This window comes from Chrysemys picta, chromosome 2, assembly GCF_011386835.1.
Source record: "Chrysemys picta bellii isolate R12L10 chromosome 2, ASM1138683v2, whole genome shotgun sequence".
In the NCBI taxonomy this organism is placed as follows: Eukaryota; Metazoa; Chordata; order Testudines; family Emydidae; genus Chrysemys; species Chrysemys picta.
In genome coordinates, this window is record NC_088792.1 from 153,156,490 (window position 1) to 153,178,749 (window position 22,260).

At 43.9% G+C, this 22,260-nt stretch overlaps 1 protein-coding gene across 2 annotated transcripts in view; it reads left to right on the forward strand.

Annotated features, from left to right (window-relative positions):
- Nucleotides 1-5,052: 5,052 nt before the first annotated feature.
- GFPT1 (glutamine--fructose-6-phosphate transaminase 1) overlaps nt 5,053-22,260 on the forward strand; it is a 52,127-nt gene continuing 34,919 nt past the window's right edge. The window contains exon 1 of one of the 2 annotated variants that reach the window (XM_005285201.5): nt 5,053-5,262. In XM_005285201.5, coding sequence (XP_005285258.1) covers nt 5,256-5,262 — 7 coding nt within the window. In that variant the 5' untranslated portion in view covers nt 5,053-5,255. The remainder of the gene's footprint in view (nt 5,263-22,260) is intronic. The other variant, XM_005285202.5, reaches the window with a different exon arrangement.

Consider the following 22,260-nt stretch of genomic DNA (forward strand, 5'->3'; position numbering starts at 1 on the left):
TTTATCTGTCTTGTCTATTTAGATAGCAAGCTCATTAGGGCAGGGATTGTCTGACTGTATGTGCAGGACCCTGCACAATGGGGGCCCCTATGTGCTACTGTAATACAAATAAATACTCTGTTTACCCATGGATAAACTAGGGGTATAGAGAGGCGGTTACTTGCCCAAGTTCACACAGCAAGTCAATAAGAGAGCTTGGCACTTCAAATCAATCCTGATTCACAACACCGTGCTGTAACCACAGACAAAAGTAATTGAGGTCACTGTATTATTCGCTACTTTAAAAACCTGTGTGCATATGTGGAAAAATGTATTTATGAAACACCGCTTCAACCATTTAAAAAATAACTGATGGCTGCCCATTCATATTCTAAATTTCTATTAGTAAGTATTAGCATGTAAATGTAATAGTATCAAAGTGATGCGTACAAATGAATCCTAACTTAGCAAACAAAAAACCTACAATCACTGTTAAATTTATGTGAAAAAAGGCATTGGTTCATTAAACTGAATAAAACAAAAGTTAGAGGGCAGTATAACAATGACATTATTACTTGTATTGCAGTGGCACCTAGAAGTCCCAGTCTTGGACCAGGGTCCCATTGTGCTAGGTGCTGTATAAACAGAATAAAAAAAGATGGTCTTTGCCCCCTAGAGTTTACAATGTAAGTAAATTATACATTAATATAAATCTTTAATAACAGTAAATTCTGATTTTATGACAGCCAAAAGTTGGTAACATTATCAGTTCAGATCATTGGGAATTTCACTCTGGACATTCAAAATTCTGCATGAAAGACGTCAAGCTCCTTCAAAAGAGCCCTGCTTCTGTAACTTTCCAACAGTAGGAGTGGCAAACCCTGAAGACTGGCTTCTGAAATGGGTCTACTACAGTCTGCTGTAAGTACAACTCCAGGTGCCAAAGTTGACAGTCACTTAAGCTGTATTTTGAATTGCTGGAGTTTGAAAAATCAAAGTGGTACTATGGGATAGCGCTTGGAATAAAAATACACCTCTACCCCCATATAACGTGACCCGATTTAACACGAATTCGGATATAATGCGGTAAGGCAGCGCTCCAGGGGGTGGGGCTGCACACTCCGGCGGATCAAAGCAAGTTCACTATAACGCGGTTTCAGCTATAATGCGGTAAGATTTTTTGGCTCCCGAGGACAGTGTTCTATCTGGGTAGAGGTGTATATTTAAAACACTTATTACAAATTAAAATAGGATTCTGCTAGCAAATCTGTAATATGAATATCGTACATCAGTACATTTACTATTCTGTGGAAAAATACAAGGGTTGTCACTGACACCTTTGCTTGCACTTACTTTGCAGACACTTGTACATTCAAAATATTCCTCAAGATTAAAAACAAAAAATCCACACATGCAAACTAAGCTAATACAGCTCTCCTCTTTTATAGACAATTACAGCTACCTTAAATTCTCGCCATCTTGAAACTGTTCACAGGAGATAGAATACCTGTCTTTTCACAGGATGCGATTCATTCCAAGCCTCTGGAGGAAACTAGCTTATGCCTTTTTATATGGCAGTACATCTGATAATATAACTTTGCATGATGTGAAGCAATCAGCAAATATAACCCTCTGTGATGGGATTCATGAGGCAGGTACTTTCAGCCCAGCAACAGGAGGAAATAGCTCAGATTACTTAAGTCATTATTCAAAATGTATGTCATCAAAGATTGCAAAAGACTATATTGTTTTGAGGGTTTTTTTGCGTAGCAGGTGCGTAGATAGCAATCTGAAGCTCAGGCCTTTAGCCAAAATTTATATGCCACGTAAGATTACTCCATTCAGGGTTTTACCCAGAGCACTGCAGTTAATGTTATATTTCCAAAGTCTGCATTTGTCAGACAGGTATGTAAATGTTTTCATTTGCTTTTTTTCTGCTGGTAATACACTTGGGCCGTATCTCCACTAGAAAGTTATACCACTTAAACCATACCAGTATAGCTATTCCTGTACAGGAATAAGCTATGCTGGTATCAAACATCTTTATATTGGTATGACTGCGTACATCGTAGGTGATACATCTATTTTGGTCAAAAAGCAGACCCCCTAGCTGAAATAGTTATACTGGTTTAAAAGAAGTGTGTAGAGCAGGGCTTGGAATAAGAACAAAAACCTTGTGGCCTAAGTTTGGCCATTGTGGGGGAAAAGTGATGAAACCATTTCAAGAATGAGTGCACATACAACTTGCAAAAGCAGAATCGGCAGAAGTGGTTAAGCAGGGAGAGGTGGAAACCAGCCAAAATATTCAAGTGGCAGAGCTGTACAGTGCCCCCTGGAAGCTGGCACCCACAGTGACTGCCCTGCTTGCCCTTAGATCCGGACCTTGAGTGTCATTTTTATGTGTCATTGTATGTGTATACTGTCTGTAGGTAACCCAATCCACAAAGTTATATGTACCATTAAGGATCTGCGCAAACAGGGCCGTCGAGAGCGGGTTCGGGCCCCGGTGAAAAAAATTTTTCGGGCCCCCCAGCAAGGGCGGACCGGCTAAACGGAGCCGACGAAGGGGCGGGGGGAAGCTGGGCCCCAGTAATGTGTACCGGTTCTCCCCCCCTCCCCCTCGTCGGCCCTGTGCACAAGGGTTGGTATATGAAGGCCATTACTAGTTTCAACTTAGAGCTGCAAGGCTGGTTTTCAAAATCGGAATGGGGTAGTTTATTTTTTTTAAATAAAACTGTTGTCACTGGAATTTTTTAAATTGTAGGAAATTTCCTTTACTTTTGCACTTGCTAAAAGCTTGCTTTTTCAGAATTTATACATAGGGACACATGTTGCCTGTCCTTTTCAAGAATGGCTTCTTCAGCTTCTTGCAGTGTAGGGTCTCCATTTACTGCTGTTTAAACAGTTATTTTGTATAGTATTTGATAAAGATTATTTAATTTTTAGATCCATATGGTTATTCTTTTAGATGTTTAATATTTTGTCACTATACTGGAGGTCTTATGCCAGCAATATAAGTCTTATTTTCAACTTTAGCATTATTTTACAGGGTTATCTAGGGGTTAGAATGGGGGGACTGGCAGTTAGGTGTTCCACTCACTGTGTGAATTTAAGCAAATCACATAACTTTTCAGTACCTCAGTTTAACCTGTAAAATGGGGTAATACAAATAATAAATGTTGAGGCTTAATTAATGCTAATGAAGTAATTTGTGATTCCTCAATGAAGCACCACCATTAACACCATCACTGACTTAAAAAACAAACATACCCTTCTCTTACTGTTATAGGTGTCCTCCTACCATACTCACCTGCCACTTAATGTGTTTGGACTTCTCTCATTCCCTGCTGTCTAGTCAAAGTTCCTCCCCGCTAACGGTGGTAAAGGTGGTAGTCTGTGTCAAGCTTTGGCTCAGAGCTAATTACCAAACCTGAGTTCTAAACTCCAATCCCCAGGGAATGCAAAAAGTGTGATGGTTGCTAGGGTTGTGCCTGAGTGCACAGAAATCTGATTGTGACTTTCTAGCAGTCACATGACTTTGTTTTCTTTTAATCATGTATATCAAGTCCTTCATTTAGGATGGGCAGGGCCAGATAGTCTATGAGGGGGGAATTAGTTAACGTCTTCAACATGTTATTGCTTCTGTCTCTTCTAAACATTCAGCAATTTCATTTAGGGTTAACTGATGGCGCTTATTTCTTTTATTCGTACCCCAAAATGTATTTTACTACTTTCAAATGTTTCTCAATAGGAGGCCCATGATGGTCACAGTAGCAGACTTTCTATTGTTGTAACTAGATCCCTATGTACATTACAAAACTCTGTTTTCCCTAACATAGTTATTTATGTGATTTCAGTTTATAGTAGAGCATGGCCCTTAGCCATGTTCTATAATCAAGCAAAAGCTTTGATCAGTCCTGGACTTCATTAATAATCTAACCAACCCCCTCCCCGATGTCCTGGTCTTGGTCCTTCCTATCCTTGAATATGTGGTGTGTAATATGGCTGACGTGTTATCTACCCAGGGTTTTTAGACTATAATTTCCTACAGGCAGGGATTGTATCTTCTTTGGTATTTGTACCGTGCTTTGCCTGGCAAGTTACAAAGAGCTTTTCTTTCACATTGTGGTTAAATAACATTCATTTGGACGCCACCTTATTATTAAACTAATTTTCTAGGTTTCATGGTTCAGACCCAGAAATTGGATGAGGCCCAATTAATATCCCCTTACTTCCTGCACATCCTCTGCCCCTGTTCCCCTCCCACCCACCCCCCTTTGGATGTTTGCTGTAATGGAATAGTTCTTGGCTTTTGTGGGGGATACAGATGCTGTTCCCTTGCAATAGAGGGCATGCTTGGGCATAGCTTAGCGTGCCACCAAGTCACAGGCTTCCACAAGGCCTGGTTAAAGATAGAGCTTTTCGGAGGTGAGGACATGCAGCTCTAGTAGAGGTTAGGAGCAAATTTCTCCCATGCTGCCCTCCAAGCCTTGTTGTAAAGTGCAGAGGGGAGTTCGTATGGGAGAGGTAGCTGTGTTAGTCTGTATCCACAAAAACAACCAGGTGTCCGGTGACGCCTTAAAGACTTGCATTTATTTGGGCATAAGCTTTCATGGGTAAAAAAACCCACTTCTTCATATGCAAGAGAGGAGTTTGGTTTCCAGGCCGGGTCAGACCTGGGCTAAGTAGGGTGACCAGATGTCCCGATTTTATAGGGACAGTCTTGATGTTTGGGTCTTTTTCTTATATAGGCTCCTATTCCTTCCCCCCCATCCTGATTTTTCACATTTGCTGTCTGGTCACCCTTGGGGACCGTTAGTGCCAAGTGCGGCTATTCTAATAATGCAGAAAGTGGCCAGAACCCGAGAAACTCATCTCAGGTGGGCCAGTGGCTGGGTTCATCTTTGTCAAGGGCTGGGAGCTAGTCTCACCTTTCTGCTGATGCCTTCCCTGTCTCCAACCCCTCCCCTCGTCTCCCCCGCATTTCCACTCTGCCCTCTTCCCAGCCCCTCCCCTCTCTGCTCCCCTCGTTCCTCTCCCCCCGGGCGGATCCGGATCCGGATCCGGCCTGCCACGTCCCAAGCGCCACGGCACCGCTGCGGGCGGGGCCGGCCGGTGGGGCGGAGCGCGGCGCGGGCTGGGCCCAATGGTGGGGAGCGCGGGGAGCCTGCGTCCCTGGGCCCGGGCCTGCTCCGCCCCCGGCCGCTGCCCCGCCAGGAAGAGCGGCTCCCGTCGGCCCGCAGAGCAGAGCTGGGTTGTCCCTGGGCGCAGGCACCATGTGCGGTAGGGACCCCGCGAGGGGAGCGGAAAGTGGGGGCTGTACGGGGGCAAGGGGTGTGGGATAAATACGGTGTAGGTGGGTGGGTAAGGGGGGTCTGGGGGATATACACGGGGTAAGGGGGGCCTGGGAGATATACGGGGCGGGTAATGGGCGTTTGGGGATATACACGGGGTGTGGAGAAGTAGGGGAGGCCTGGGGGATATATAGGGGTGGGGGATATACGGGGGTGTGGAGGGTTAAGGGGGGTCTGGGGAATATACAGGGGTGTGGAGGGGTAAGGGGGGATATACGGGGGTGTGGAGGGGTATACATGGGGCTTGGGGGGATATGTGGGGGATATACAGGGTGTGTGTGGGGGGTCTGGGGGATATATGGGGTGGGGGATATACAGGGGGTGTGGGAGGATATACGGGGGTAAGGGGTGGGATTTGGGGGATATGTTAGGGGAGCAAAGGGGTGGGGAATGTGGTAGACATGGCAGATATTTTGGGGAGCAGTGGGTGGAGGACATGGGGAGCTGGGGTGCAGGGTTTGGGGGAACTCGGACATGGGATATATTGGGGGTGGAGGGGGATCTAGGGCAAACTAAGGGAGAGCAAGGGTGGGGATTTAGGGGGAAATGAGTAGGTGGGGGAGGGGGGGTAGGGATCTGGGAGACTAGATGGAAATATTGGGGGAAACGTAGAGAGCAGGGGATGAATGATATGGGGAAAGTACTGTGAGCAGGCCGTAGTGATAAGGAGGATGAAGGAGGATAGAGAGTTTAAGGAGTAAATATAGGGGAAGCCCAGAAATGATTAGTATAGGATGAAACTATGCATGTTTGAGAATGAGACTTATTAGGAAGTTGGTGGATGATGATAGTTGGGGACTCTTGGGGCAGGGCAGATACACATGATCTTTAAATGAATAGTTTCCCTCACACAGTAACTTTTTAAAATCTGGCCCCTTAATGTTCATGTGCAAGTCTCCTGCTTCAGGGTATATGTATGTTTCCTTTATATGCTCCTTTGTGGTAAAGCATCGGGTAGTGGGAGGAGTCAGTGTTGGCAACTAGATTAGAAAGCGTGTGTTTAGCTTATCATTCATGCATCCCAATTTCCTTGCAGCCGAGATGGGGTTCTTTGCATGGCAGTTCTTTGTGTGTGAGAGGTATAGGAAATTTCCAGTTGATCCTTGCTGGAAAGAGATGTCCTTGCAAGTCTGTTGAAGTGAAATAGAGCTAATAGGCAGATGATACAGGCAAATTTTTACACTCACAATTAAAATAATCATTCCCTAGTTGGAGTGTGTGCCGCTAATTTCAGTATAAAAATGAAGTTGATGAATTATGCATTGACTGAATGTTCCTCGCTTATTTAAAGATTGGGAGACATGTCCATTATTTTAGAGATGACCATAAATACATGTACAACAGTTTCTTCCCAGATCAGAAATTATTTTACCATCTCTGTCTTTAAATGACTTTGTTGGCATGAAATGCTATACAATGCTTTCCCAAAGTATAAAAAGGCTGAGACCGTAAGTATCTAACAGTAGTTGCGGAACAAGCATGTGCACAAGAGGACTACACCCCATGACCGTTTGCTGATTTTGTCGATATCTGACTCAGCGGCAGGTTGTATGAAGGGTGATGCTACTTTTGTCCTCTGTCTCATCTAGGGGTGTAAGGTGGGATTTTCAAAAGCTAGAAGCACAGTGAAAGTCAGTGGAACTGAGGTTTTCAAAAGTACCTGAGGCCTGGTCTAAACACACAGTTGCACAGGTTTAGCTAAAAGTGTGATTTTTAAACTGGTGCAAACCCATGGGTGGACTCTCTGGAGTAGGTTTGCCACACAGGGGTTTGCACCAGCTCAACTAAACCAGTTTTTTAACCTGTGCAGCTCTGGTGTGTAGACAAGACTTAGGATGTTTCTGCACTGCATTGTAAATCCAGGTCTGTGGGACAGGGCTTCGGGACTCGGTGCTTCTGAGTCCATACTTGAGTGTTCACGCCGCATTGTAACCCTGTGTTTACAGTTGCTGATCTCTCAGCCGCGCTAACGTGTCCAGCAGAGCTTCTGATTAGGGGCTGCATCTTGGGCTGCGTCCAAACCGCAAAACGACAAGGCTTGAACGGCTCGGGCTCTGACCTCACCTAGCAGGATCCTAGGACCCTGGTCCTGAATGTGTCCTGACCCAAGTCAGACTCATTTGTGTGTGGACAGAACAGGGCTTGAGTCAGAGCCTGGGCTTAGAGCGCAGTACAGATATACTCTTAGAGTACAAGTCATTCCTTGCACACCCACCCTCATTTGCTATGGAGCTGTTGAAACTCATCTCCAGTTGGCCCTCAATGCCAGCCTCCACTGCCCACTTGTTACATTTGAAAACAGAGACCTTCAAGCTTTCTCCCATGCTGTCCTGTAGCCTTGTGAGGCACTTTCCATAAACATCTGCAAAGCTAGCTCATTATTCACTTTGAAATACCTCCTCGAAACTCTCCTTGCCCATGATGCCTACAAAACATCTGAGAACCGTTAGGAAGCTGGCGTGCTGATATTACTGCCCGCTAGGATGATCAGTGTTCTCATTGTTTACTTTTGTTCCCCCAGCCGTTTGTATCAATCTGTTGTCTCTTGTCTTATACTTTGATTGTAAGTTCCTTGGGGGCATGGATTGTCTTTTTGATCTATGTTCCTATAGTGCCTAGTACAATATAGTCTTGGGCTGTCTAAACCGATGGCTTCTAGGTGCTATAATTAGAGCCCTGTGCAAATACAAATTTATATCCTCGGATATAAATCAGTATCTGCAGAACCGCAGGGCTCTCCCGGGAACCGCAGCGGCGAAAGGAGCAGAACGTGGGGCCGCTGCTCCCAGGAGCCTGTGCCCCACACTGGCAGCTCCTTCAGCGCGGCTGTACCGACTCCAGACAGGAAACGCAGACAGCTGCGTGGAAGGGCTGGGGACAGATACAGCCTTGCTGGAGGAGCTGCTGGCGCGGGGTGCTGGCTCCTGGGAGCGGCGGCCCCACATTCTGCTCCTTTCGCCGCTGCAGTTCCGCAGATACCGATTTATATCCGCGGAGGGCTCTAGCCATGGTAATACAAATAATACATAATAAGAAGTCAATGGGGCTTGTGCTCTTAAGGCACTTAGACACTTTCCAAAATCCCATCTATAGTCAGATTTCCCTTATCGATGAGATGATATTTGGGAACATCTTTCTTGTCCTGGCCCTCATAGTTTGGACACTGGAGTAGAAAAAAGTCTCTCTGTTCCAATTTTTCTTTTGTCACATTATTTTCACAGTTGCGTCTCTCTGGAGATTCATGCTGTATTTTTTGCTTTCTGGTTTCCACCTTTCAGTTTTTCTACATCTTTATTTTTAAATTAAATCCTGTTATTGAACTAAATTAGTTTTTATATATTTTATACCTGCTTTGCACGCCGTCACAATTTCTTCATCCTGCTTGGGAATAGAGGATTTTGAATTTTTAATGAATTGTTATCACAAAGGTTACTACATAGCTTAGAGGGAGTATAAGGGATATGAAGGGCTGCAGTCAGTAATGTGTGTTACATCTTACATTATGTTAATTTTGTCTCAAAGTGGAAAGTGGGACAATGCTAAGAATAGAAAATTATTACTATGAATGGTTTGCTGCACGTATGGTGCTAGTTTTGGTGCAGTGGGAGTCTCTCCCCTGGGAAATCCAGCCTTTAGATGTGCAGTATTCTGCTATTTATTTATTTTTAATTGTGGTGACCCTGAAAATTCTGTGGGTCAGTGTTTAGTGTGTGCCCTTTGGATCTGGATACCTGCACAAATATTTCCCTCCTGTTTCAGTACAAGCAAAACTGTTCCTGGATGTTGGAATGTCTTTTTCAGTAATATGAAATGTGTCAGAGCTTTGGCTTTGCATCTTGTTCATGGTGAAGCAGAGAGATTTCCTGTCAGAAGAAATGAAAACAGAGTACAGAAGAAGCATTAACATGGTTGTGTTTGTGTAGTTGTGTTTGGGTTATGATGTAAAGTAGAAATATAAGCATAGTAGGATCTTCTCCCTCCCTCTCTGCAAACATTGAAGCAAAGATCGGAGGCAATCTAACAAATTGGCCCTCTGTGAGAAAGCTATGTTGAATTCCAAAAGAAACAGTTGTGTTGTAGATTATCAGAGCCAGAATTAAAGGTGAGGGAGCATTTGGCTGCAGGGAATGTGTAAAGGTAGAAAATGAAGGTTTTGTGTGTGGAGGGGTGGGGTGCTAAATTACTTGAAACCGCTGTATGTTGAATTGGTGTGCTTTTGTGGACAATTCTCCTCTGTTGGATGGAATCTGAACTTTTTAGTTGCATGTTCTTGGTCCTGTACTAACAACAGCCGTCAGCTTCTCCTGTAGGTCAAGTGGCAGGGGCCTTTGCTTTTGGAGCAGGAGGGCCTGAGTTCTACTCCTGCTGTCACCATGCAATTCTGAGTAGAGCTTATTGGAAATGTCATTGAATTGGAAATTTCTGGTGTCTGGAAAGCTCTGGGAGACCCAGCTTGAGCTGGGGCTCTCAGGACTTTTAGATTCCCAGCTCGTTAGCAAGAAATTTGAAAGCACTGGGAACCCTGGCTCTAGCCAGGGCTCTTTGTGTCTAGCCTCCAGTCCTGCAGCCTCGAAATCTTTGGGAAGAGGGAGAGGGCTCAGAGCTTTCAAGCTTACTGACGCAGTGCTGGGAACCTGAAGGTCCTGGGACAGGTTTCCAGTGTCTGTGGATCTGGTAACAGCCCTGGGCCAGGGACCCCAGGGTTTCCAGACTCTTGAGCCTGCTTGCTCCCCAGGCTACCAGCTTGCGAGTTGGCTAGCCTGAATAGCTAGCTGGCCTGGGAGACTGAGGCCTCAGGATAGTCTTTGTGGAGGTGCTGCCCCTGAGCCATAAACCCTGGGAACTTGGGTAGCTCCTGCGTGAAATTGACATCCTGTATTTCAGCCAGCTCTAGTTTGGAGTGGTCATGTTATTCAACATAGCAACATCTGTAAAGTTCTATAGGGCCACTGATTTATTGTAAAAATGATGGCTAGCTAAACGTTCTCAATTCTTACAGGTTGTACATTTATCTACTTTAATATCTCATCTGTGACTTCTTAAACTAGTTTAATTCACTAAATGTTTTAGAAGGCATTTTTATATTAGGACAATGTGAATAAGAACCTAAATAGAGCATACCAGTTGCTGTTAACTTTATATTCACCCTATTAGCTCTGCTCTCTTGGCAGTAGTGGTCCTGAAAGCTCAATGCACTGATGACTTAAAGTTCAAATACCTTAAGGCAAGTACTGTATGAGAAAGGCTAAACCTGTTTGGTTGCACCCATAGCAAATGATCCAGCCTTTGTAATGCTATTCCCCTCTTGCCTGGGGCAGTAAGATTTTTGTTTTTAGTTAAGAATAAAATATTATTGTCCATCACAATCACCATGGCAAGGGGCAGATGTGTTGGTTTGGTGGTTGGGCTGGTAAGGTTTGGTTATACAAGGCTTCTATAATGCAGTATTCGCAGGGCAAATCAGTTTGCTGGCTGTAATCTGGATGGATGACGTGAGTCTGGTGTGTGGATGCACTTAACCAGTTCAGACTGACCTCAGAAATAGTTTGAAAACAGGTTTTGCAAGGTGATCGGGCCTAATAGTCTGTAAATAATCAAACCAGTCAGATACTACAGCTGGATTTTTTTTTTAAAGGCTGAATAATTTTAGGTCTAATATTATTTGTAGTTTTTCAGGATGTAATCTGACTGATTGCTGCAAGAGTCAGGAAGGAGGGTTTTTTCATCCCATTAACACCATTGCACAACTAGTTAGATGCTTTTCTCTGAGGCATCAGCTAATGGCAACTACTTGAGGTGGGATGCTAGATTTGATGGAACAATAATTCCTCCAATTTGAAAAAATGTTGTCTTTCATATATAAGGACACTTACGTGTATTTGAGCAGTAAAGAAACAAGTATTGTTCCTCCACAAAATGAATGTTTTTCCCGCCCTCTTTCTTAGTTACTTTGAAAAGCTGATAGGATAGTTAGTTTACTTTTACATCATCTGTAGGCTGCAGCCATAATAATAAATCATCTGCCCATTTCTGCCCATCAGTTGACTATCACTACACAGACTTAGCATCTTCTCGGGACTCAGTGGTTCACAGAGTTTTCCAGTTGAATTTAGCAACCAGCAGGTAAATGACAGGGATCCAATCCTGCAGGATGTTGAGCACCCTCTACTCCCAGTGGAGTAAATTGAAATTCAGGGTGATTGGCACCTTGCAGAATTGAGCATTGGTTAAAGAAGCATAGAAGTATAGGGCTGGAAGGGACCTCAAGAAGCCATCAAGTTCATCTCCCTGTGCTGAGGTGGGATTAAGTTTTACCTACCTTATGTACTACTTTCTTTTCATGTCTAGGTTTTGTGGTTAATATTAGAACATGTTTTGGCATTTGGTTTCTCCATCAGTTTCATTTGTAGAGAAGTCCTTGCTTCCCTTCCCTCTCCCAGCTTGTAAGGTGTTTTTATTTAACCAGGTGTTTAATTGTTTGATCTCATTTAGAACCAGCTCTTGCAACAAATTCCGCACAGCCAGAGCTCGTTCCAAGATCAAGACCTTAATCATTACCATTAGGACAAAGGAGTCCTTTAGTGTTAGTGCATGGATGAATTGATAGGATAGTCTGTGGGAATTACTCTAAAAATATAAGGCAACCTTATAGCATGGTACAAATATACAGTTAATTAACATTGCCTTAGAGCTTGTGTACACATGAAGTCTCCATGTGTGGACACTCTTATTGTAGAACAAGAGTGCCTTGTTCCTGTTTAGCTTAACCCAAGTGGGTTAAGTCCTGTTCCTGAATAACTCCTTGTGTAGACAGTCCCTAATACTGTGATTACTTGCAATAGCAATAATGGTTTGCATTGTGAGCTGTCTGAGGCAGGAACGTTTCTTTTTGTGTTTGTACAAGTGCTTAGCATGTGGCTGCTGCTATTAGAAATAAATAATGCTTCTGTAGGATCTCAACACATTAAGCTTTACAGCAGCTGTTCTATAAACTCAGTTTACCCATCACAGAGAACTCAAGTGACTCGCTCAAGGTCACACAGTGCTAAGCAAGGCATAGAACTCTAATTCAGGGGTGGGCAAACTACGGCCCGCAGGCCAGATCTGGTCCATCAGGGCTTTGGATCCAGCCCGTGGGATTACCACCCCTGTGGTGCCATGGGTCCCGTGCTGCTCCCGGAAGCAGATGACACCAAGTCCCTGCGGCCCCCCCCCCCCCCCCCCCGCAGCTCCCATTGGCCGGGAACTGGGAACCACGGCCCATGGGAGCTTTGGGGGAGGGCAGCACATGGAGCCCTCTTCCCCCCCGCCCCGGGGGCCGCAGGAACATGGTGCCTGGAGCGGTGCCAGGGCAGGCAGGCAGGGAGCCTGTTGTAGCCCTGCTGCGTGGCGCCGGGCCAGAGCCCGAACCCCTCCTGCACCCCGCACCCCAACCCCCTGCTCTGAGCCCCCTGCCGCACCCCTCCTGTACACCATCCCCTGCCTTGAGCCCCCTCGTACACCCTACACTCCTCCTGTGCCCCAACCCCTTGCCCTGAGCCCCTTCCTGCACACCGCACCCCCTTCCATACCCCACACTCCCTCCCGCACCCCTGCCCCAGCCCTACATTCATGGCCCTCCGCTGCGTGCAATTTCCCCACCCCTGCTCTAACTGCTAGTCAGTAGTAGGAGACAGGACTTCTCTGGTAACAGCTCTGCAGTAAATAATTTGTTCCAACTTCCCCTAAGTCAAATTAGTACTTGTGTTTATTTCAGAACAAATGTGGATTCAGTTTATTAGACTAGATTTCTAAAGGAACAGTATCAAAATTTCTAGACCCTGAAATGATCTACCTTGATAGTAATCCTAGCCAGAGATTTTTCCCTCTCCTAATATTTTTTTGGTTGAAAATTGCAGTACTATCCTGCTAATTGCCTGGGGAGAAAAGATGCATAAATTAATCAGGCATAATTGTTTTTTATTGCTTTATGATGCTGAAGTCACATACTTGTTAGTGCTAGTGATCATCTCAGGAAATCATGTAGATGCATTTTTAATGTGCCTGCAAGGATCTGTTGGAAAATTCCTGGAAGATGCTATCTTAAGGAATGCTGTGAAGTTGGATAATTTTTTTCATCCCAGTATTCTTGGCAGTGTTCTTTTTGAATATGAATAAGAGGAGGAAAAGACCTTGGTTTCAGGGAACATAATTTGTCATTCTTAATTGAATGCAATGATTAACTCCCTTGTGATGTTTCATTCTTGTTTCCTTGTTGCACCGTAGTTTGTCCTATCCGAGTGAGCTAATGATCTCAAAAGAAGTCTGTTTGTTTGACACCCTTTCCAACACAGCCTAACCATTAATAATGCCAAAAGCTACCGTGTGCACCGACAAAGATGCTTGTCTACTCAAAACTGTCACAAGTGTTGCAGTGTATAGTTAGGTGGTTGCCACAAAGAATGCTTGAGTAACACCTTTCTCTGTTTCAGTACAGGAGTACTAGAAACCCATACTTAGGGCTAGTCTACACTGGCAACGCTAAAGCGCTACCGTGGCAGCACTTTAAGGTGCCTTGTGTGGTCACGGCAGAGTGCTGGTAAAAAGCTCTCCCTGCGCTCTAAAAAAAAACCCACCTCAATGAGGGGCATAGCTCTCAGCGCTGGGGCACTGTTTACACTGTCGCTTTACGGCGCTAAAACTTGCTGCACTCAGAGGGGTGTTTTTCCACACCTCTGAGCAAGAAAGTTGCAGCGCTGTTAATTGCCAGTGTAGACAAGCCCTAAGATAGGGCTGAGCGTCCGATGAGTTGATAGTTGGTAGCACCTCTTGCCTACACTGGGAGAATAGGTTGTGTTTCAAACCCTACTGTTTTGCATGTTTCAGCTGATAGAATTTTAAACAGGACTTTGTACCTAGCACAGACCGGACAAGGTGTATTTAAAAAGATATACAACCTGCTGTGTTGTTGGTAATCCATTGCTAATGTTGATTATTATATTGTCACAATTCTCATCTATGACTACGCATATGATTCTGAAGTCCAAAGCCTGATGCACAGAGTTGGCTTCACAGAAGGCATGGGAAGTCCATATCCATGATGTTTGACGATGCAGATCTGTGGCACCTTTCACGTGTAGCCTGGAGACGATTTCGTCGATCCCACTTGAACTTGTCGCAGGCTGATCTTGTTAGAGGCCACCAGTGAGTCCTGTTCTGAGCCATTTTCTTGGGTTCTTTGAGACTGATGCCAGCCCACTGGAGACTGCTCTCCAGGTTAACTTTGAAGCACTTATATGGACGACCCTTCTTTCTTTTGCCCTGACTCAGCTCCCCATACAGGATCTGTTTTGGGAGACACGATTTTTCCATTCTGATGACATGTCCGGTCCACCTAAATTGTGCTCTCAATAACATTTCTTCAAGGCTGGTTGTTTTTGCTCTCTCAAGGACCTTAACATTGGTCACTCTGTCCTGCCAGCGAATGCTCAATATTGAGCAGAGGGAGTGCATGTGAAATTGCTCAAGCTGTTTAATGTGCGGTCAATAAAAAGTTCTTGTCTCAGATCCATACAGGAGAGATGTTGGGACCACTGCACTGTAGATCTTCAGTTTGGTGGAGAGACAAATGTTGTGTTGGTTAAGGACTTTTGCTTGATGTTGGCAAAGGGCCTGGCTGGCTTTACTGGTTCTAGAGGCAATTTCCTTATCAAGGGGACTGTCACTAGAGATGGTGCTGCCCAAAGACTTGAACTGATCCATGTTTTTCAGCTGTGTGCCTTGGATAAAGATGACTGGCACTGGAGCATTGGAATGAAGTGCTGGTTGGAACAAGACCAGTCTTGGTAAGACAGGGATGGTGAGACCAAAGAGCTGGGATGCTGCTAATGTGTTTTTAAATGCACCTTGCATTGTCTACACTAGATGCAAGTTCTGTTTAAAACTGAGTTGTGCTAACATGTTTTAAACACATAAATTATCTTTTTAATCTGGATGGTCTCAGTATCATGCCCATAATCAATTGCAGAGGGATCTGATTCTATCTCCTGAGCCTCTCAAATCTCCTATGACTTAAATTAGCACAAGTTAGGGCCTTTGTTACTTTTTTTTATGCGAGTTTTATGAATATATAAAAAAACACTCTTCAGGAATTTACAGAACTATTTTGTTCACCATGACATTTATTTCACCTAGTGTTGTCAGTGGTGTTAGGTTAGAATATGTGCTTATCAGTCAGTAACAAGGACTTTCTCCTGTTTCACTGTAGTCTTCACTCTTTCTGATGCACTCCAGAATGCCTGTAAATAAGGGTGTGGGCACAGTGGCATTCTTACATATCAGCCACACCTCCAGCTCAATGACATGGCTGCTGCTTGGTAACTGGTACCTGGAATTCCTGTTCCTCAGGAAATTCTGAAACTTCAAATATTTTTCTTCCCCAAATGGAGCAAAAAACCCAAACTTTGACATTTCCAGAGGTATAGGACTTCCCCCCCCCCAAAAAAAGGGGGGGGGGCAACACTCTATTTTGACTTCTTTGCAAAGTTTCTGCATTCCCCTGCAGGCTGCTCAGAGCTCCCAGGGTTTCTGGCAAGGAGCCAGGACCAGGGTAGTCCTGGGAGCCCTGTCTATGAAAACGTTTTATTTGGAGAGAGGATGGATAATCAGCTGGGCATGAGCTCCCAGTGCCACGCTCTGGCAAAAATAGCTAATGTGATCCTGGGATGCATAAACGGGAATCTTGAGTCAGAATAGAGAGGTTATTTTACCTCTTTATTTGGCACTGACGTGACCACTGCTGGAATACCATGTCCAGTTCTGGTGCCTACAGTTCAAGAAAGATGTTGATAAAAGTCTTTGACAAAGTCCCTCATCAAAGGCTCTTAAGGGAAGGTCCTCTCATGGATCAGTAACTGGTTAAAAGATAGGAAACAAAGTGTAGGATTAAATGATCAGTTTTCAGAATGGAGAGTAATGCACATTGGAAAACATAATCCCAACTATACATATAAAATGATGGGGTCTAAATTAGCTGTTACCACTCAAGAAAGAAATCTTGGAGTCATTGTGGAGAGTTCTCTGAAAACATCCACTCAATGTGCAGCAGCAGTCAAAAAAGTGAACAGAATGTTGGGAATCATTAGGAAAGGGATAGCTAAGACAGAAAATATATTGCCTCTATATAAATCCATGCTACACCCACACCCTGAATACTGCCTGCAGATATGGTCGCCCCATCTCAAAAAAGTTATATTGGAATTGGAAAAGATTCATAAAAGGGCAACAAAAATGATTAGGGGGTATGGAACAACTTCCATATGAGGTGAGATTAATAAAGCTGGGATTTTTTTCAGCTTGGAAAAGAGATGACTAAGGGGGGATATGATAGAGGTCTGTAAAATCATGACTGATGTGGAGAAAGTAGATAAGGAAGTGTTATTTACTCCTTCTCATAACACAAGAACTAGGGGTCACCAAATGAAATGTAGACCTTGGCTACACTTGCGAGTTACAGTGCTGTAAAGCCTCCCCCAGCGCTGTAACTCACTCCCCGTCCACACTGGCAGGGCACTTACAGTGCTGTATCTTCGTGGCTGCAGCACTGCAGGTACTCCACATCTCGGAGAGGAATAAGAGATACAGCAGAGTGGCTATGACTCGGGTGTGAGTGTAAACGCTTGCAGTAGCCTTGTCAAGTAGCCAATCCTCTCCATTGCTGTGACCAGCTGCAGGAATGCAGAAGTGCCGGTTTCAAAGAGAAAAAGAGAAAAGCAAACAGTTTGCTGTTTGCGTTGAGTGAACGAATGAATGAGCAGGGGGCTGGGAGTTCGGAACTTGCAAAATAGAGTGCTGACAGGCTCCAAAAAGCACTCTCTCTCCCCCCACACTCCCTGTCACACTCCACCCCACTCCGTTTTGAAAAGCACGTTGCAGCCACATGAATGCTGGGATAGCTGCCCATAATGCACCGCTCCCAACACAGCTGCAAATGTTGCAAGTGTGGCCACGCCACTGCGATGGCAGCTGTCAGTGTGGACAGACTGCAGCGCTTTTCCCTACTCAGCTGTACGAAGACAGGTTTACCTCACAGTGTTGTACAGCTGCAAGTGTAGCCAAGGCCTAATAGGCAGCAGGTTTAAAACAAACAAAAGGAAGTATTTCTTCACACAACGCACAATCAACCTGTGGAACTCTTGGCCAGAGGATGTTGTGAAGGCCAAGACTATAATGGTTCAAAAAAGAACTAAATAAATTCATGGAGGACAGGTCCATCAATGGTTGTAAGTCAGGATGGACAGGGATGGTGTCCCTAGCCTCATTTGCCAGAAGCTGGGAATGGGCAACAGGGCATGGATCACTTGATGATGATCTGTTCTGTTCATTTCCTCTGGGGCACCTGGTATTGGCCACTGTCGGAAAACTGCATACTGGGCTAGGTGGACCTTTGGTCTGACCCAGTATGTCCTTTCTTATGTTCTTAAATTGGAGAGGGTTCAGAAAAGAGCCACGAGAATGATTAAAGGATTAGAAAACATGCCTTCATAGTGATAGACTCAAGGAACTCCTTGTATTTATCTTAACACAAGGAGAAGTTTAAGGAGTGACTTGATTACAATTTGTACGTGTCTACCTGGGGAACAAATATTTGATAATGGACTCTTCAGTCTAGCAAAGAAAGGTCTAACAAGATCCAATGGCTAGAAGTTGAAGCTAGATAATTTCAGACAGGAAATAAGGTGTATGTTTTTAACACAGAGTAATTAGAACAATTTGCCAAGGCTCATGGATTCTCCATCGTTGACCATTTTTAAATAAAGATTGGATTTTTTAAAAAAGATATGTATGCCCTAAGAATGATTTTGGGGGAGCTCTCTGTCCTGTGACCTATACTTGCATGGTCACAATGGTTCCCTCTAGCCATTGGAATATATGAATCAGTGCAGTTTGCCTTACAGGTTCCCAGGGACACTGGTAGCCCGAAAAGTTAAGAGTTTCAAGGCTTGCGGGCGCTTGACTCCCCAGCAAGGCACCAGGGTAGAGCTAGTAGGAAACCAGACAGGCAGGGTGGAACCTGTCTGGTTTCCCTTAGACTTGCTTGGAAATCAACATGTCCCTGGGGAATGCTTAGATTTCAACAAAATGAGCATTTTTTGACAAAGGAATACGCTCCTTTCTGACCAGCTCCACCCATAACACTCCCAACAGCTGCAAAGAGCTAATTCGCTGTTATCTTTTGATCTACTTGAATGGGGGTGGGGGAAACGGACCATCAGAGAGTGGGAAAGTCACTACTGTGCCTTTGCTTTTGTGAAAGTGGTATGCTTCTGGTATTTAGAAAAAAAAATGTTTTTTATAGCCTACACTAGAGGTGCTGTATGATAGAAGTGGCAGCATTTTGGTACTCATTGAAATGATCTCTTTGCTCAGTTTACAAATAAAAAGATGTTCTTTTCCCTAGCTGACCTTACCCTGGGCTCAGAGAGAGAAATGGCTTGTCTTCATCTCATTCATTATCACCAGAAACAAAGGTTCTGCAGGCCAGATTATTCTTTCAGATATGGCTGTACAGCCTCATTGTCTTCAAAGTGTATTTTTAGTTATACCAACATAACAGCATTCCTTTACCTGGGCTTGCACAGGTATAACTGAAGGTGTGATCTGAAGACAATGAGGTTGCACAAATACAGCGGGGGGGGGGGGTAGTCGTAATTTGATCTGCAGAACCTTTATTACTGGTAGTTAGGGAAAATAAAATCTTTCAGTTGCAAATGGAGGAAATTTGATAGAGAAACATAACAAACATAGAAACATTCTGATTCTTTTTTTAATCAATCACAGAACCTAAATATTGCCAGAAACACCCTTTAAAAATATTACAAGAAACAAATCTCAAATGAAATTATTTTTTACATTTGGATTGATGTCTTCCCTTGCAGTGCTGTGAAACCAAAGGCTCACTGTGTTAGTGCATGGAAACCAGAAAGTGAAAGACTAGAAACTTATTCCAAACAAAAGTGAAATTGAAGAGTCTATTTTTTTTTAATTGTTAATACATCACTCAGCATGGACAAACGGCATAAATGGTGAAAGAATTTTTCAAATGTTTAGTTTTTTAACTACTAGTTTTGCTAGTAACATAGGTAAGGAAATTTATTCTTTAATCACTTTTACCTAGTATATCATATTTTTAAAGTGATTAGACAGTCTGTGCTGCCTTTTTATTTGTATTGCGTTATCATTCTGCCTTCCTCTCTCTCAGAAGGGTTTTGAAACCTGTTTCTCCTACTTTTCCTCTGCCTTGATCATTGGTTAGTTTTAGAAATTTTGGTTTACTATGAAAGTCTCCATTATCCTCCCAAGTGGGATGAGTTCATCCATCAAGATAACGGCTGAAGCCAACCAGAACTGAATCTCTCAGTCTTTGTATCCTCTTCCTTTTGGAACATCTCTTCAATTTCTTGACGTATACTGTATTATTAGTTCTAAAGACTGTATTGTCGGTAACTGACCATTATGATTCGTGAATTCAACATTTCTGATGTCAAGAGCTATATTTTTTCTCTGCCTCTTGTGACATTTTTAGCCTTGGATACAAATTTCTTCTCTGCTAACCTCATGAGTGAGCTGTTTGTTATTTTTAAAACATTAGTACATTTTTAGAGCTCAAGACAAGTGCCAGATCGACAGCTTTTACAGGTGAAAGTTTCCTTTTAGCTACAAAACAAATAGAAAATAGGCAGCGGTGTGTCTCAAGCCTATTCCAGATGAACCATCTCTAGGTGAGGGAGGATAGTTTGGTCTTGATGCTCATTCAGTCTTTGGCATCTTGTTAAAAGTGCTATAGCAGTTGTGATTCTGTGGGGTAGATACCTGTCCACTAGAAACCGGACAAAGACCACGAGACCACCAACTCATATTGCATATGAATGGAAACTAAACAGCCATTACATAGTAATTTTAAATTTCTACTGATTTGGGCTAGCTTTTTGACCTGGAGAGATTTGGAAGTCAAAAGAGTTAGAATTATCTGATCCCTATATTGTGTGAATTTCTTTTCTCTTCTGTACCCTTTGGTCTTCAGAATCTCTCTCGCTAGCTTGGGAAGAGAAATAGAAAGCATTTAATATCTGTGCCTCTGCACACTAGCACTTTCTCAGCGGCAGCCGTCTGAAACGGCGTAGGATTACATGCAGCTTTTTAGGATTTTACTGAAGTAAGGCTTCATTGTGCAGCTTTACAAGTGTACTGATCAGCAATAACAAAGGAAGGCCATGTTTACGCTGCAGCCGCACAATGAAGGCGCTGCAGCTGAGCCGCTGTAGTGTGGATGCTTCCCTTATCAGTGGAAGGGGTTTTTCCATTAATCCACGTCTCCGAAAGGTGGTAGGTAGGCTGATGAAAGATTTATCCTTCTGCCAACCTAACTGCTTCTACGCCAGGGGTTAGCTTGACCTAACTGTGGTGCTGAGGGTGTGAAATTTTTCACAGCCATGATCAATGTAGCTAGGTTGACCTGAGTGTTAGGGGTAGACTAGGCCAAAGCAAGTGTGATCAGAGGAGCACTGGTGAGTGTAAGACTGGAAGTTATTTAAAGGTTTTTAGGAGGCCAGAATGTAGTTGAAATGTGCTATCCTTCAGCCTCAGTGTCTTGAGATGGCAACTTTCTGCAGTCTGTTCAGTTGCAGAGAGGGGTGTGGTTGTGTACTTGAAGAATGCAGTTCTGGAAATGTAAGAAACTAAATATATCTAATTAGCCAACAGTAAAATTCTAGCCAAATGGGAGGGAAGGGATTGGAAGAGGGTCAGGAAGGGATTCTTAAAATGAAATGTTTCGAACTGCAGCAGAGATAGTTAGTTATTTAGCTGCAGATATCTTATTGCTTGCAATGTCATCCCTACTCACTCAGTGGCTACAGGAAGTTCCCTGGCCACACTCCACCCCAGCTGGCAGCAGCAGAGTGGAATTTACAAAAATCTTGTTCAGAATGTTCTGAGCAAAATCAGTGAAACTGACGGGACTGTTGTAAATTGCACTCTCGCTCTGAACACTGAAGGTACCTCTACAGGTAGGGTGATGTGTCTAGTACAGACACTGCAGGTCCCGCTAGCCCCGGTATAAATAGCACTGTAGACTGTAAGGGATGACTTACGGGAGTAGCATGCCCTGCACACCTGAACCCTTGAGGATGCACCCTACGCAGCTCTGTATGCACCCAAGAGCTGCCTCCCACTGTTGTTTTCAGCAGTGGAATGTCCCACTGCCAGAGCCTTTCCCTGTCCCCATGAAAGACTCCGGCCATGGTGACAGGCTCCAGCAGCTCCCAACTGTCTCCCCGCTGACAGAGCTTTTCCTCACCATAGTGATCAGGGTCTAGGTCTAGGGTACAGTACTACCTTGCTGCAAGTCCCACATATCTGCTTGTCTGCCTCAGGGAAATAGGTACCTGGTAAACATTTTAAGGCTTTGTAACATGAGATTTGGTGCATCTGTAAACCTAGAATTCTCTGCTCATACTTCTCAGCATAAAAAGAAAACGATTAGCGGGCTTTGAATTATCTAGGATAACAGTAACACAAGCCATTTAAGGGCATGATCTTGCAGATGCTTACTTATGTGAATAGTCCTTATGTATACAAGTAGACCTATAATCTTTGAGGTCTCCTTGCATGTTTAGAGACTACTTAGCAGAGTATGGATGAGGAGGATGGAGACATATGGATTACAAATATAGCCTACTTTTTCTAAAGTGAATTTGGAGTGCCCGTTTTTGAGTGATCTTAAAAATAATCACATTTTTGCCAATAATTGAGCATCCATTTTCTGAAAAACCCTCTAAGGTGTGTCATGTTGGGAACTCAAAATCACTAGTCACGTTTGGAAGTTTACGCTGTATGTTTTAAATTTACAAACTTGTCGCACTTTTATACTCACTGATGTCTTTGCTTT